Below are 17,632 nucleotides of genomic sequence, written 5' to 3'. Positions count from 1 at the left end.
TTGAGGGGCTATTTAGATTAGGTGTGCTTTAAAGAAAGACAGGTGGAGACATGGTGACTGGATCAAGGAAGAGCTCACAAAACAAAACCAGCTGTTGAGCTAAACAAAATAAACCCATCTTCCATTGCATTATTACAATAGAATGCTATTGTAGCATATTTTGCAAACTTCATTTAATTGTGTTCATACATCACAGTGCTCTTAATTGTAATATTCTGTTTAACTGCTATATGATGGAGTTTTATCATGGGGCTGTTGGTGGTATAGATCCATATGTATTGTGTATGGTGTAATTCTGGTTTATTTCACCATGAGAATGTGTATTAAGTAAAGGACTAAAAAAAGGCATTTAATTTCATGGTACTGAATAGAATTAACAAGTACATTCTCCAAGATAATTTATACCTTGTGAGCCCTTGCAAAATGCGTTTTCCCTGAGGGTCAGATTTTTTTGGGGAGGTGATAAAATCCACACACACTGCTAAATATTTTATATAGAATGAAACAATAACAATTATTTTATAATAATGAACCTTACTTTGCATAATAGGCTCTTTTTCTCGTCTTTCTAAAATACTGTATTTTGCCATTATCTTTTCTATGTCCTGGAATTTGTCCATTTTTCAGTAATTAAAAATTAAACCACAACATAAATGCTATTATATGCTCTGCCCATTTTTTAGAAGTTGCTAGATTCAAAGATATAAAGTCCCTAAACAATTTACAACTCTACCCACTCCCCTCTCAACATCCAGTGACAGATGGTTTCACTCACAAGCCATAGCCTTCTCTCCAATCACCAATCATTTCAACCATTCCCTTTCTCATTTTATACAGTTCAATAATTTTTATATTGTTTCCCTGTAATTTTAATAGATATAACAAGAACTCTGATATTATCATGACTTCTCTTTTAGCGTTCTACAGTAGTTAAGTTTTCATTCTCAGGCTGAAATTGGAGCCTAATGTTTCTGGTATCAAAATATTTATAAAATACATGTTTTGTTCATGTAAATGCTGCAGAGTGACAGCAATTTTTTTAAAAAATGAAAAAAGGCTCACTGGGTTGGATTTTCTGGATGAGACCAGGGTTTTAATCTTTGATCAAACAAAAAGTATGTCATTAAAACCAAAGGACTATATCAAGCATACCCACTTTTAGGCATACTCTTGACCTTGGCAATTGAAATACTCAGGATAAGTTTCAAGAGAAGATATAAACAGGACCAGTACAAAACAAACTCATTTATTTCAACACCTTTTTAGTTTATATCGCCATTCCATAGGAAGAATTATCATGAGACTTTAACATACTAGGAGAATGTAGAGAACTCTCAAATTTGAAAATAATGTTGACATAAAACTGAGCTATTATCTTGATAAAACTCCATCCCTATATCAGAAGGAGGGCCCCATACAAATAATCACTACTCAAATTAAATACCTGAGTACAGAAATCACTAATTTCCTTAAAATTAGCTTTATTTTAAATTATGATAAGCTGCTGCCACCAAAGCAAAAGGAAATAGAAAGATATATGGGTCTTCTCCGTGACTCTTTTAGGCAGGATTTGTCCTGCTTGTTAATTAAATACAGAAGTTATGTCTTTCATATGGGCCAAACACAATCCAGGATTAAAATGAAGACATTACAATTACCCATAGAGGATGAGGGATTAGTGCTTCCAAACTTTGACTGATACTACTTAGCAGCACAGCTACACTTCTGTATCCCATGGTTTAATTATGATAAGACTATATTAGCATCTAGAATCAAAGACTTCCCTATTCAGGATGTCTCTTTGATAGAGTCGCTTTACATGAGGGGTGCGGGGGTGTGGAGAATAGCCTACACAATATGGCTAGAGGATGGCTTTGATGACCGCTTTCTGGGCAGTGTCTTTTAAAAAAGTCCAGAAATGTCCAGCATTGTTACATGCAGAATGGGGTGACTTACAAATATGGACCTCAAATACATTGTTTTGATTAAAATATACAGATTCAAATGATCACCTTGTCTCATTTGATCAATGCAAAGTCATATTTAAAAGGTTGAATGCTCACCTTTCTCTCATCATTTACAAATTAGAAACAAAAAAAATTCACAAGGGGAAAATGAAAGATTGAATGAGCAACATACAAAGCCTGTCCCCCTACTAGCCCTTCCTCCATTGTTTATGCTTGATGACATTGACCTATTAGAAAAACTTCGAAATAACTACTGACCTGAATGGAAACATGATCTCTGGCAGGGTATACAGTACACAGACCAGACTAAATTATTTCTCGTGTTTAATATTAGATGATGGATTATAATTTGCTGCAAATTCCCCTTAAAGAGTTGCCTCCTGAAAGGAAGGTGCTTTTCTAACCTGCTAATAATGTAAAACACAAAAGGATGGGGTTTTCTTTTGTAGTTGGTCCACATTGGAAAATACTGGAGGTATTCTATGCCATAAGGTGTTTACATAACAGAGGGTTGAATGGATGCATTATAAATGCAGCTCATACTCATCATCATATTCTTTTCAGTGTCTATGAATAATTGAGCTTGTTAGTGCTTTTTTTAATGCCTCCTAATTGGTCAAAAGTGTAAAAGTGACGCAGATTTGGTTGCAATGGGGGAAAAAAAGTTACCCAATAGTGAGATGTTCTTTACTTTTTTAATTGTTTAGATATTTTACTTTTATATTTTTCTATTTTTGTTAAGGGCATGTTAATACTGTTGATGATATTACTTAATATTGTTGGGCTTTTGTCCCCATTAAGCCCATGATTTGGTCATCCAACTTTGATCCTTAATTTGACCCATAGCATTCTACATCGGCGTGATTACTATGTACATTCTCTCCCCCCACACACTTATTCTATTTGCTCAGTTAAGACACGTCCAATGAGAATTATATTCTGCAGAGTATTCATTTCTCTTCCTGTTAATTACTGAGTTAGTATATGTGACCTTCTGTTGTCAGCAGCAAATAAAAAAACATAAGGGGTGAAGTTCTGATCATACTGAAGTCAAAGAGCACAGATCCCATTGATTTCAGTGGGGCCAGGATTTCACTAATAAACTGGAGCTTACAATTGTACTCCAAGGTAACCTGGGTCAACCAAAACACATTTTTGATCCAAGAGAGTTTAGACAGTCAAGAAATGATGGAGGGGAAAATTGCATCTTTCACTTTTTTCCTCCTTAATCTCTAGCATTATTTTCCTCATTTCTACCTTGTTATCTCCCAAATTTCTGTTGTTCTTTGTTTTTCTTTTATTTGTCTCTCTCTGGATTATTTTCTTTTTCAACTCCTCCAGTCTTATTTTTCCTTCCCTCCCTCCTTTCTCTGGCTACTTTTTTCCCACGCTCCTCCTCTGTCTGTTTCTGTCATCAACTTCCAACACAGTTCTTATCTTCTTTATTCCCTCTCCCTTCTCTTCCGGCTTGATTTCACTTATTTTAAGTCCACGCTGCCACTCCTGCATTAGCTCTTACAGTGCTGAATAACTGCTATGAGCTGCTTTGAGAAGTAACAATTTCATACAATACGGACATTCAATCTTGTCACATACAATGGAAACGTGTTAGAACAAGGTGTAAAAATGTGAAGCATGGTTTAAAAAACCATCATGGTCTTTTACTATGTTGTTTAACACATTAATACCATTAGTCAAGTTTTCCTGGCATAAAACACATTACCAAAAATAAACCCTCTTTCCCCCTCCATGAATTCCAAGTACCTTGAAATTAATAAAAAGAAAAGGAGGACTTGTGGCACCTTAGAGACTAACCAATTGGTTAGTCTCTAAGGTGCCACAAGTCCTCCTTTTCTTTTTGCGAATACAGACTAACACGGCTGTTACTCTGAAACTTGAAATTAATAGACACTGACTAAATGAAATTTTAAAAACATTTTATTTCAGTAAGTGTTGGCATCATCTGGATTCTCCCACTGACATGGTCATTTTAAATTGGATTTTCCCTGCAAGGTTGCCAATTTTAAACTCCCCAAATATTCTATTGAGTTGTGTTTTTTTATCAATTGGTGTATTATATAGGATTGGGAAAAGAGGTTTATGGGTTTCTATTACTGGGATACTGAGGAGCAGCTACATAGATTTAATATTATCAGTGGAGGAAACTGGGCAATGATTGAACCAATGCTCTGTAGCTATACCCTATTTGATGTTTCAATGTTACAGACATTTCCTGCTTTGCAAGATTTGCCATCTGAACTCTTAAATGTTATAGTACGTTTATGTGAAGACTGATTAAGTCATTTTTTAGTTAACGCTTTTTGTGGCACATCTCCCATCATGCACTGAATCTCATCTTTTGAAGGGATTTCCTCTTGTCTTCTACAGTGCAGCCTTGGGAGAAGTATACGGATGTTTAGATGTCTGTGGGTACTAATTATAGTCTGTACGGAATGGGAACTGGACACCTAACTGCCCTTTGTGCCTTTGAAAGTTTCCCCAAAAATATTTTGTGGTATCACTGACATCATTTAAACATTTGGAACCTTTTTAAAAGCTGAGAGTATTGGCTATGCATGGGATTTCTTTTTAAAAAAAACTGCTCCCTTGAATATACTCTGCTGCATCTCAGTGAATAGTTGTGTCTTCTTCCTTGGCATAGCATAGTTGTGTTTTCATTATAGGGGAAACTAAGATGCCTACTCTTCTCTCCATGTACTAGAATTTCCACTAAAATTAACTGGAGTAACCTGCGTATGTAAGGGCAGAATTGGACCCTACAATTTCTAGCCTTTCATATATGGGCATGGTGGTATGCTGAGACACTGAAATTAAAAGGGAGTTGTAGTTTTACACATACAGGTAGAATTGGGGCTTTAGTGAGGAACGTATTTGATTATTTTTTTACCAAAGCATTCACTTCTGCAATTATGTGCTCTTTTAATCGTGTTCTGATAGTTAAGTGACAGAAGTAATACACGTTTAGAAAAAAATAGTCATCCCAGTGTTAAAGAAGGCAAATGTGCTTTGCTATACAAGGATGCTTTAAAAAGAAAAAACAAATAACCCAATCTAGATTTAAAGACTGCAGATTGAGCCTGCAAAGCTTGGTACTTAGAAAAAACATCTTTTTATTTGATCTGGAAGTGACTGAGACACAATGAATCTGGAATCTCATAATGCCATTTTTATAGTCACTTTTCAGAGTAGAACCACAATTTCCCTAGCTAAGCTATATTTATTTGATGGACAGTAAACTAAAGGGCTGAAATTGTGGCTTTTCTGATAAAGCTTTCAGAAGCCCTTTTGTGTCATAATTTTCCCTCCCCACTTTGATAACTGTACCAAGACACACTATACCAGCATAAATACCTTTATGCTGATGTAACTGCCCTCACTAGAAGGTTGCACCTATTTAACAAATTCAGGTATTTTACTGATTTAGTTAAATCAATGCAAAAACTGTATGGACCCTTTGTTTGGACAGTTATTTGCCCTTCAAAGCAGTTGCTAATCACAATAAATTGTAACAAGCCACATTTATATTGCTAGGAATAATCAGAGTGGCTTGGTGACTAGAGGCTTAGACTGGGACTCAGGTGACAGGAGTTCTATTCCTGGCTCTGCTGAGTGACTAGGGGCAAGTCACAATACCTCGGGTTGCCTCAGTTTTCCCATCTATAAAATGTGAATAATGACACTGAACTCCTCTGTAAAGTTCTTTGAGACCTACTGATGAAAAGTGCTGCATAAGAACTATGTATTATTATATTTATTATGTATAAATTCTGTGTTAGTTTCCTTGACCTCTTCACTCCTTATATTGTTCTTTTCCTATAATCCTGAAGACCTTCAGTACCTCCCAGCTAGAGAAAATTACCATATGATCCAGTGATAGATGGTTACCATATATATAAATATATTCTGGTGTTTATATTCTTTGGATTTCTGCTTTGTGAGATGAGACAGGTTATTAGGACATAGGTGAGATCTTATCCTTCTTTGTTTGCATAACCCAGCGTGATTCTTGTCTTAAAGCATTTCAGTGTGCTGCGGTAGTTTGTGGGTTTTTTTGCCTTATGGTATTGGTTGAAGTTTACATTTTTATTAATTTTTAAGTAAAAACAATATACAGTACCAGGACTGTCAGTCATGAGTCCCCAATGTGATGAATACAGTATAGTAACAGATGATGAAGATTGTTGCAGGCACTCAGTAGGGATAGTAGAAAATCTGCATCTAATATCTCTACCTAGAGTGGACTTCTAACGGATTGGAGCCCATCATGTGGGTTATAAACATATAATTAACTATAGCTCTTTCTTGATCCTCTTTCCGCAGTGACAGATAACCAAACCTGCTCAGTGAAAATAACAGTTCAGCTTATTTTAGTTTAATATTTGGCTAGGGGAAAACTGAGAAGGTTCATTAATCTACGTTCTCTAAGAAGATATTGATAAGAGTACTGAAATCTTTAGAAACAGTACTATAATGCCAACAGAAACTACTATATGTAGAAATGCTCCAACAGAATGACAAGCATGGAGCCCCCTATTTGTGTGGGGGGATACAGTGAGCTGCAATTTAGGAAACCTAGGTTCAAGAACATGCTTGGGCTCCTAGACTATAGGCAGCAGAGATGAAAGTTTATAGAAGTGTCTCATTTGATTTGCAGTGTACTGCTCTGGGGAATGAGAAGGGTAGTTCAGATATATTCTAAAGCACATAACAAAAACATACACTGGACATTTATTAAGGATCTGCTGTCTAAACCTCAGGCAATAAAGAATTAAGGCTGCCACTCTGTCCATAATCTGCTGTACTGGGCTATATGTTAAAGAGATTGAAAGCGAGTCATTTTTCCTGAATAATATGCCTATCAGACATCCAGCTGTGTGTGAGTGACCCTTCTCGCTAATGTAAGAAGCCATGCCTAGCTCTCTTCCTCAAGAGGATTGGTTATTGTAACGCACAGTTTCTGAGGGAGGGACTAAAAATGAGGAAGGACTGAAGAGAGAAAGGAGAAATTATGTGGGAACAAGAGTGGTTCCTAGGAGTCCAGCTCCCATCTTTGCTCTCAGGGGACAGCAAACAAACCTCACTCAGCCCATTTGGGTAGATGCCATCCTACTGATAATGGCAATAATAAGGATTTTATAATACCTCTCAGGTAGGGCCCCAGGCCACAGTTCTGAATTGATAGTATTACATATATGAGCCCAAAATTGTAATTTTCTTTCTCAAGATGTTGAGAGATTCTAGCCACTCATGGGATACATAAAGCAGGGGCTGTAGAGAAGAGACTGGGTGAGCCCACCCTACCTTCACATTCCTTAAATCCCATACCTTGCACTTCCGGAACCTGGACTAAGGGAGAAAATGTTGGTGCATTGATTGGTGGAGGAAACCCAAAAAAGGTATAGGTGGGGCAGGCTTTCTCGGTGGCTGGTGGTCTGGGGACAGACTTTTTATTTACTTAATACTGGCGATATACTCAGCACTGAACAAGGCACAAAGCTAAAGACTGTTGCTGTCCTGGTATGCTGTGCATCTGAAATACAAACACTCGGAAGGAAAGATGCACTGTGAAGACCAGAGGAGGGAATAACTTAGATTGGTGATTATTATTATGGGGGTGCAACACACTGCAGCTTGTGTGCAGTCCTCAGCATCCCTGGGAACATTCTGTGCCTCTGTTCTCTGCAGGCAGATTGCCTGCAGAGACTGCCATTAGTGCAGTGCCCCTCTGCATACCCCTTGAGCAGCTGTGGCTTTAAAAGCTACAATCTGGCCCTACATTACGTTTCAGGGCAAAGCAAATTTTTTCAGCCAAGTGAGCCCATCAATATGGGGTTTTTTAACGGTCTTACAGATCCCTAACTACACTGGCAGTAGCAGATGTCACTATAATACAGTGCATGATTCATTATCTACTGTATTCTTTGCCATCCAGAGAGGCTGCTTTTATCTGGGCTTGTTTTTCGTAGGTTTGGAGGGGCGGGGGGGTTAAGAGATGGAATGGAGTGAAATCAACTGGCTACACGATGTTGTGGCTTAAAACAGTTTCATAAAAGCAGATTCCTTCTGTTATTACAAAGCTAAAGCTGCTGCATGGCCATATTCTGTAAGTGATTTGTAGTGTACTATACCCCATGGTTTGTTTGAACCATAGCCATGAAAGGAAAATAACCCATACTAATGCAGATGAAAGCCCTACTGAGAATTCACCAATTTACCACATCACCAGTTCTTAGCTGTGGGTCACCATTACAAGGTGAATTACTAGAGTCTGGCAAGGGATTTCAGTCAAAATTCGCACATTTAAAACAAATGTCAGACTGCTTCATAGTTTGCAGCTGCAAGGACCCAGGCTGAGAGACAGGGAATGTGAAAAATCACTTCCTCCTCCTACTGCTGCTCTCATCACTCCTCCCAACTCATGCCTGGGCACCAAAGAAGCTGACGCACATAACAATCAGTTGAGGAAATAGTACTCCTGTATGCAGCACCCATTAGCACCCCAACACCAACTTTCTAATGTGCCGGGGAGTGCTCCCTGCCCGACCCCTGGCTCTGCCACAGGCCCTGCCCCCACTCCACCCCTTCCCATGCCCTCCCCTGACCCTGCAGTGCCCTCCCTCTTCCCCCCCAGGGCCTCCTGCATGCATCGGGAGGTGCGGGGAAGGAGGGGGAGGTGCTGCAGCAGGCTGCTGACATATTACTGTGGCTCTTTGGCAATGTACATTGGTAAATTCTGGCTCCTTTTCAGGCTCAGGTTGGCCACCCCGCCATATGTTAACATTATTTTCAAGTATTACAAAGTGTAGTAAAATATATACAGTGTGATAGAGAGATCTATATAATGTAAAGCATAACTGCTTATTCAGTTTTTTGCCCAGTGATGCATTCTATTTAATATGCAAAACTATTGCTCTCTAATCTTGCCAGAAAGTGTATATAGAAGTGTCATTCTTAAATTAGAATTACATTGCTGTTTCAGACATGCAAATATCAGATGGATCATTATGAAGGAATGTGCCATGGCTCGCATGGATAGCGTTGATCAGAAAATTGTGATGAAAAATAAATTTCAGTGAAAAATTGAAACAAAAATTTTCATAGTCAGAAAATAGGGGGAGGATGGAATCTTATCTGTACTCATGGCATTTCCCTCCCACACTACTTCATCCCCACTATTTTCCAATGTGGGACACTTCAGTTGTGTGTCATTTTTACATTTATGATACAAATGCTGATATTAATTCTTTGTTAATCTGTCATATTATATACATTTTTACAAAAATAAAAAGTGTAAAGTTTTTTATGTTTGCCAGTCTTTGTGATAAGAAAATATAAAATAATGCAGCATCACGAGTGATAAGTAGTATCTTCATCTGTAACTGATGTTAAGACAAATGTGTCCTATGAGGTCTGTGTGTTTTCCCAACAGCATCCTTGACTGGTATCCCATTTTTCACCTGTTGCCAGAATAGCATTCTGTGGTTTACATTATGTACAGTACAACTACATGGTTGTTTGAAGCTGCTGTCACTTATAAATAACACCTCTGCTTACCTCAGGGATGGTTTTGTATACTCCAGAGGGAGTTTGCATCCACCTCTCCTCAGTTAGAAAAGAGTTTAGTCCAATGCAGATAAGGGAAGTAAAAAAGTTGAAAGTGCCATGGAGATCCTCACATATATTATTATTTATTTCTCAGTACCATAAAAATACACAACACTTTATGATGCAGATGAAGAAAGATTGTAAATAAGCATGTTTAAGGTTTCTAAACTAGTTGGACATGAGAAAGTGAGATGAAGATGCCCTTTTAATAATTCAGTGTAGTTTCTTTTATCTGTGCTGGAAGTTTGTTAAACTCTAGACAGAAAGTTTGAACTCTTGACATAGATCTGTGGTTCTAGCCTTTTAAAGAGACTGGACAAATTCCATATCTATAAACATGTAAATAGTTATTGCCATTTGCATCAGTGTTTGTGCTGGTCTCTGCTCCGTTTGTTTATATTACTCTGTGTTTCGGTAAACAGGCCTATAGATGCTAAAATAAGTACCTTGGGAATTCCACAGAACAGCCTTTTCCCAAAAAAGAACACACAATGAACAAGTTAGAAACACATGTGAGCCACATTCCACCCTAGATTTCAGAGTAGCAGCCCGTGTTAGTCTGTATCCGCAAAAAGAAAAGGAGGACTTGTGGCACCTTAGAGACGAACTAAATTTGTTAGTCTCTAAGGTGCCACAAGTATTCCACCCTAGGTTACATGCACATGACTCCTCACTATTTACAAGGTTCTCAGGTCCATTCTGACTTGCCCAGGTCAAAGCACGGCTATGGAACCAAATTTTTTATCTCAGATACACATAGGGAGTTAAAGGGAGATTCATGCATGTCTCTGTATTTAGCCCTGTCAAGGTCCCTCCCCCACTCTGAACTCTAGGGTACAGATGTGGGGACCTGCATGAAAAACCTCCTAAGCTTATCTTTGCCAGCTTAGGTCAAAACTTCCCCAAGGTACAAAATATTACACCCGTTATCCTTGGACTGGCCGCTACCACCACCAAACTAATACTGGTTACTGGGGAAGAGCTGTTTGGACGCGTCCTTCCCCCCAAAATACTTCCCAAAACCTTGCACCCCACTTCCTGGACAAGGTTTGGTAAAAAGCCTCACCAATTTGCCTAGGTGACTACAGACCCAGACCCTTGGATCTTAAGAACAATGAACAATCCTCCCAACACTTGCACCCCCCCTTTCCTGGGAAATGTTGGATAAAAAGCCTCACCAATTTGCATAGGTGACCACAGACCCAAACCCTTGGATCTGAGAACAATGAAAAAGCATTCAGTGTTTTACAAGAAGACTTTTAATAAAAAATAGAAGTAAATAGAAATAAAGAAATCCCCCCTGTAAAATCAGGATGGTAGATATCTTACAGGGTAATTAGATTCAAAAACATAGAGAACCCCTCTAGGCAAAACCTTAAGTTACAAAAAAGATACACAGACAGAAATAGTTATTCTATTCAGCACAATTCTTTTCTCAGCCATTTAAAGAAATCATAATCTAACACATACCTAGCTAGATTACTTACTAAAAGTTCTAAGACTCCATTCCCGTTCTGTCCCTGGCCAGAGCAGCATACAGACAGACACAGACCCTTTGTTTCTCTCCCTCCTCCCAGCTTTTGAAAATATCTTGTCTCCTCATTGGTCATTTTGGTCAGGTGCCAGCGAGGTTACCTTTAGCTTCTTAACCCTTTACAGGTGAGAGGAGCTTTCCCCTGGCCAGGAGGGATTTCAAAGGGGTTTACCCTTCCCTTTATATTTATGACAAGCCCATTTATGTCAAATTAGTAGGTTCTGGGATGGCAGTGTGTAAAGAAGCCTGCATCAGCCAACATGCTGAAATGGCTTATACCACAAACATTCATTCATACCAAAGGGCAATTCTGACCTTAGGTTTTAGAAATGTGACTAGACTCTTTGACATGCTATACAAATAATATCTAACTAGTTGCCTGGTATTCTCTTTACAGTTTTCAGAAAATTAGTCTGCACATGCTATCGCAAATCCAAAAAGTCTCCCTTTTCTCTTGAATTGATTTTACAATTCTTTGAAGAGTGAGATATTTCTACTCTTAATACTTAGTGCAGTTCTATCTCTGAAGACCACAGTCACAAGCAAACACACACATACACACACACTCCTAAGTATAGTATTTATTTGGCTGAAAGTACATTGATTTTCTAAATAAAGGGATTGTATGGAATTATAGCAGTACCTGCTCATGCCCAGGACACAAAAGTCCAGAGGATGTCTCAGTTACAAATTTCTATTTGTAGTGGTGTTCGTAAGTGGCCATGAAAATTTTCTGCAGGTAGGAAACTAGCATGCAAGGATTCAGCCTAACTAAGGCGGAATTATTTTTGAAATATACAGTTTACTTTCTTTTCTTTTTTTTAAGAGGGCCTATAAGAAGCTCTTACTTTAAAAAAATTAAATGAATGTTTATGCATTTGGGAGTCATATTACAGAATAATCTTAAGCATATTTACCCATTAGTCTACAAATCATAACAATCCTTAGCTCTTGTGTTTCACTGGTAGATCTCAAAGCACTTTACAAAGGAATGGTCAATTTTTGTAGTTGAGAAGAAAATGTCGTTTGTTTCTCACAATCAATTATTTGTCTTTTTCATGCATGATACAACCTCCCTGGATCATTCACAAGGCCTTTAGCCTGTCCATGTTTAAATCCCTCTTGTAGATCCACTTCAGCTGCACTTCCTAACAGTGAAACAAGTTGACATCTATGTAAATTGCTCACTGTCATTCCCCTAACTTGCATCTAATTGTCTCTGTCCTTTGAGCTCCTCTGAGCAGGGACCATCCCTCTTGATTATTTGGAAAGCCCATAGCACATAATAAACATAATCATAAATAATTAATATTATAATAATGTGGGGAGGAGTATATGAATGATCTAAGGTCATAGCTAAGTGCTTCCTAAGGGCCAAATGGTCACTGGCACTACTTATGAGAGTAAGGTGATCATATAGTTTGGCTATAAAGTATTTTCATGAGCAAAACCAAAATGTCAACATTGTGTGTGATATTTTGGCCCTTATTGCCAGAATCTGATACAGTATGCAGAGTAATAAATATTTGCTTATCCTTCTTCCCATATATATATATATATATATTTATTTTTTTTTTGCAGGTTACAAAAGCCATCCCCAGTTGTCCAGGACAAATGACTCTTCATATGAAACCTCTCCTGGTGTGTGGGGGCGATGGATTTACTCATTCCAACTTTGATGGGTGCATAGATTCTGCCATATGTATTGTGGAGGCTTTAAAGACTAATTTATAAAGCTGTTTACATATCATTTTAGTTCTATGGTGAATGTTACCATGATGTTAAATTTTAGTGTATTGTTGACCTGATTGGCCTACATTTTACTTTAGAAAAAGCATCAAAAATTGCTTATATCTGTTTGAATGGAAATAAATTTTGAGGACCCTGGAATTTTGCTGTTCTACGATAAAGGAAACTTTTCTGATGGCCTGATTCCACTATCTTTTTGCCCATTGATTTCATCTGGTGTTATAAGCTGAAAAGGTAAAAGATACTTTTGAAATGTCATACTGGACAACGCAGTACCTTTAGAAAGGCCCCTAGGCATGTCTGAAAATTTTACCCTAGGAATACACAGTATTGTTAGCTCTTGATCTTTGCCCAAAACTCTCAATGAGACCCGTGCGCATAGGTGCTGGAACTGCGGGTGCTGCAGCAACTCCTGGCATGACGTGGTTTCCATTATAAACAGGGTTTACAGTTTGATTCAATGGCTCTCAGCACCCCCGCCATAAAAATTGTTCCAGCATCCCTCTGACTGGGAACCCAGCACATAGAACCTGTATAACAAGTGGCTGTAACCGTTACAAGCACACTTTTCAGATGTTGTTGCCAAAAGTTGAGCTGCTAAATCCATAGTTAGGTACCTAAATAAGTGCCCTTTTTCCCCCAGAGGTACTGAGTACCCAGCAACCCCCAGTGAAGTCAGTATTTTTGAAAAATCAGGCCATTTATTTAGGTGCCTAACCTGACTTGGGAGCCTAACTTTAGGCACCCATGTTTGAAAATCTTGGCTTACATCAAGAAGTTCTTCAGGAGCTATATAGTACATATTCCGAATAAAATCCTGTCCTTACTATCTGAAGTCATGGAGGTGACAGAGTAGAGTAATATCACCACCTAGTGTGTCCCCCAGATTAACCAATATGAACCAGCCCCCCCCCCCCACATCTCAGAGGGACCCTACTACCACCAGGGGAGGGAGGGAACACACACAGCCCACAACAACTACAAACCATCCAGCACCAAGAAGGGGGTGGGGCATCACATGGGGGTTGGCCCTGCCTGCATGCTGTGGCAAGAGCCAACACGTTAGATTAGGACCCAGGCCAGCCCTGCAGGATAGGAGCTGCTGTGGGGTGAACATGGAGGAGGCTCACTCTCCAACACCCCCAGGGGCAGGACCTGATATCCCACACCCCACTGGGGGAACACACACAGCTCCAGTTGCCATACTGCATAGGGCCCAAAATTCTTTCACCCAGCACTGCCCCCAACCATCCAACATACGTTTGACAGGTCATCCAGGTGCAGAGTGGAGTGAGTAAGGTTGATCACTGGGGCTCTGGAGAACATGGGGTGGGACACATCTCACTGCTTTTCTAAAAAGAAGCAGAATGTACTCACTGCCTAGAGTCAGCTGCATTACCCACTGGGCTAGTCAAGGATCTGAGTGTCTCTCCAAGGCAAAAGATCACGTCTGTGGAGCTATAGTGTGCCAGCCAGGATAGTTGCTGCCTACATGTCCCCATCGCTGTCCTCATCCCTGCCCCCCACACTGTTACACTGCAATCCTACCATGCAGGCAAACAGTGGCTCCCTCTCCCCTCACTGACACACTTGTGCTGCACAGCGTTGGGCCCGAATGTAATAGAAAATCCAGCATCCAGTGCAAGATGACTGATAACATTATTATTTACTTAATTAGATCATAATCTGCTTTTTGTGTTTCTTAGGTGGTATATTTATCTTTATTTATTACTAGTCAAGTAACACTGGCTTTAAATTCAGAAGATGTTACTGACAGCTTTCTGCAAGCTCAGAGAAGGATTTCTTTCTTTGCTTCTAGAGATGAAGTACCAATAAAATGTGTTGCCTACCCTAAAAGTGGTGCAACCAGAAATAAACAGCCTGTACATGTGAAAGGAAGAAAGAAGAGAGTGCTAGAAAGAATACAGGTGGACATACAAATGTACATATCTCATGTCACTAGATTTGTTACCTCATAGGATTGTCTAATATATACTTTTGCATCTGGGCTGTAAACACTAAGTTGTAACACCAAGTTAACGTCAATGAATTTAACTAACACACACAGCCAATTACTGGACCAGAAAAGAGATACACTTAAAATAGTTCAATATTTGCCAGATTAGTGGTTCAGAGAATAATGTATCATGCCTCAGTTCTTTGACCCTTTGCTGCCTGAAGAGAAGTTGATTCTTGATCCTCTTAAACAGAGCGCACTCTAGCAACTATAGAAAAGGTACAGAAGCAGCAACTAGAGAAGAATGTGCCATTGCTTTAGTGGATAACAAATGTAAAGAAAAAGTGTATAAAAGGACGTCACCGAGGAGAATTACATAACAGTGTGATAACAATAATAAAGTTGTGATGGCTTTCCAGGTTCAGAGTTAGGATATGTGGAATAGCTCAGTGGTTTGAGCATTGGCCTGCTAAATCCAGGGTTGTGGGTTCAATTCTTGAGGGGGCTATTTAAGGATCTAGGGCAAAAATTGGGGATTGGCCCTGCTTTGAGCAGGGGGTTGGACTAAATGACCTCCTGAGGTCCCCTGCAACCCTGATATGCTATGATACAGTAGCTACACTAAAAACATTAAAACTAGGGCTGTCAAGCGATTAAAAAAATTAAACGTGATTAATTGCACGATTAAATAATTAATCGCAATTAATTGCAGTGTTAAACAATAATAGAATACCATTTATTTAAATGTTTTTGATGTTTTCTACATTTTAAAATATATTGATTTCAATTACAACACAGAATTCAAAAGTGTACAGTGATCACTTTATATTTATTTTTGATTACAAGTATTTGCACTGCAAAACAAAAGAAATGGTATTTTTCAATTCACCTAGTACAAGTACTGTAGTGCAATCTCTTTATCATGAAAGTTGATTTTACAAATGTAGAATTATGTACAAAAAAAACTGCATTCAAAAATAAAACCAAGTAAAATTTTAGAGCCTGCAAGTCCACTCAGTCCTACTTCTTGCTCAGCCAATCACTCAGACAAACAAGTTTGTTTACATTTGCAGGAGATAATGCTGCCCGCTTCTTGTTTACAATGTCACCTGAAAGTGAGAAAAAGGCGTTCTCATGGCACTGTTGTAGCCAGTATTTAAGATATTTATGTGCCCGACGTGCTAAAGATTTATATGTCTCTTCATGCTTCAACCACAATTCAAGGGGACATGTGTCCATGCTGATGATGGATTCTGCTCGATAACAATCCAAACCAGTGCGGACCAACGCATGTTCATTTTCATCATCTGAGTCAGATGCCACCAACAGACTTGATTTTCTCTTTTGGTGGTTTGGGTTTTGTAGTTTCTTTTTAAAACTTCTTTAAGACTTGCTCTTTTAAGAATTCTGAAAGCATGCTCCACACCTTGTCCCAATTAGATTTTGGAAGGCACTTCAGACTCTTATACCTTTGGTTGAATGCTGTAGCTATCTTTAGAAATCTGACATTGGTACCTTCTTTGCGTTTTATCAAATCTCCAGTGAAAGTGTTTTTAAAATGAACAACATGTGCTGGGTCATCATCCAAGACTGATATAACATGAAATATATGGCAGAATGCGGGCAAAACAGAGCAGGGGACATACAATTCTCCCCCAAGGAGTTCAGTCACAAATTTAATTAACACATTATTTTTTTAACAAGCGTCATCAGCATGAAAGCATGTCCTCTGCAATGGTGGCCGAAGCATGAAGGGGCATACGAATGTTTAGCATATCTGGCACCTAAATACCTTACAATGCCGGCTACAAAAATGCTATGCAAATGCCTGTTCTCACTTCCTGGTGATATTGTAAATAAGAAGAGGGCAGCTGCATCTCCTGAAAATATAGACAAACTTGTCTGAGCAATTAGCTGAACAAGAAGTAGGACTGAGTGGACTTCTAGGCTCTGAAGTTTTACATTGTTTTGGTTCTGAGTGCACCTATGAAACAAAAAAAAAATCTACGTTTGTAAATTGCACGTTCACGACAAAGAGATTGCACTACAGTACTTGTATGAGGTGAATTGAAAAATACTATTTTTCATTTTTACAGTGCAAATATTTGTAATCAAAACCATATACACTTTGATTTCAATTACAACACGGAATACAATATATATGAAAATATACAAAAACATCCAAAATATTTAATACATTTCAATTGGTATTCAATTGTTTAACAGTGCGATTAAAACTGCAATTAATCAAGATTAATTTTTTTAATTGTGATTAATTTTTTTGAGTTAATTGTGTGAGTTAACTGCGATTAATCGACAGCCCTAATTAAAACACATATAATTTAAGTAGCCACGATTAAACTACAGTAAACTCTAGATTTAGATACTTTGTTTTGATAGACCATTTATAGACGTACAATGGCAGTGATATTTCTATGTATACATTTAAATAAACAACTAATTCAATAAGACCAGACCTGAAATAAATGAATAAAAAATTGTCTAATTTCTTTCAGAAATAACTGTCGAAATGTCAGATATTTTTAACCTACTCTAGTTCTGTGAAGTCATGTTGTAATTGGTCAGACATTTTGTGATGATAGGGTAAATTTTTAGGCCCAAATTGTGAGCTCAACTGTAAAAAGTACATGAACATTCATACAGTCACAACAACAAATGAGAATGGGAAAAGATACTAATGGGAGATAGAAAGCCTGAATTAGTCCAAACAAAAAGGCTCACTGATATAAACTTAGGGCTGTGTTAAGATCATCCTTCATAAACAAGAAAATGTGGCTT

At 38.3% G+C, this 17,632-nt stretch overlaps 2 protein-coding genes across 5 annotated transcripts in view; both read left to right on the top strand.

Annotated features, from left to right (window-relative positions):
• Positions 1-13,059, top strand: part of RNLS (renalase, FAD dependent amine oxidase) — a 144,745-nt gene extending 131,686 nt beyond the window's left edge. For all 4 annotated transcript variants that reach the window (XM_073353770.1, XM_073353765.1, XM_073353766.1 and 1 more), the window contains one exon: positions 12,709-13,059. In XM_073353770.1, coding sequence (XP_073209871.1) covers positions 12,709-12,861 — 153 coding nt within the window. In that variant the 3' untranslated portion in view covers positions 12,862-13,059. The remainder of the gene's footprint in view (positions 1-12,708) is intronic.
• Positions 1-17,632, top strand: part of ATAD1 (ATPase family AAA domain containing 1) — a 448,511-nt gene that overhangs the window by 156,651 nt on the left and 274,228 nt on the right. The gene's annotated exons all lie outside the window — the stretch shown is intronic.

The sequence above is a fragment of the Lepidochelys kempii genome, chromosome 7 (assembly GCF_965140265.1).
Source record: "Lepidochelys kempii isolate rLepKem1 chromosome 7, rLepKem1.hap2, whole genome shotgun sequence".
Classification (NCBI taxonomy): domain Eukaryota; kingdom Metazoa; phylum Chordata; order Testudines; family Cheloniidae; genus Lepidochelys; species Lepidochelys kempii.
This window is presented reverse-complemented; position numbering and strand designations above follow the sequence as displayed.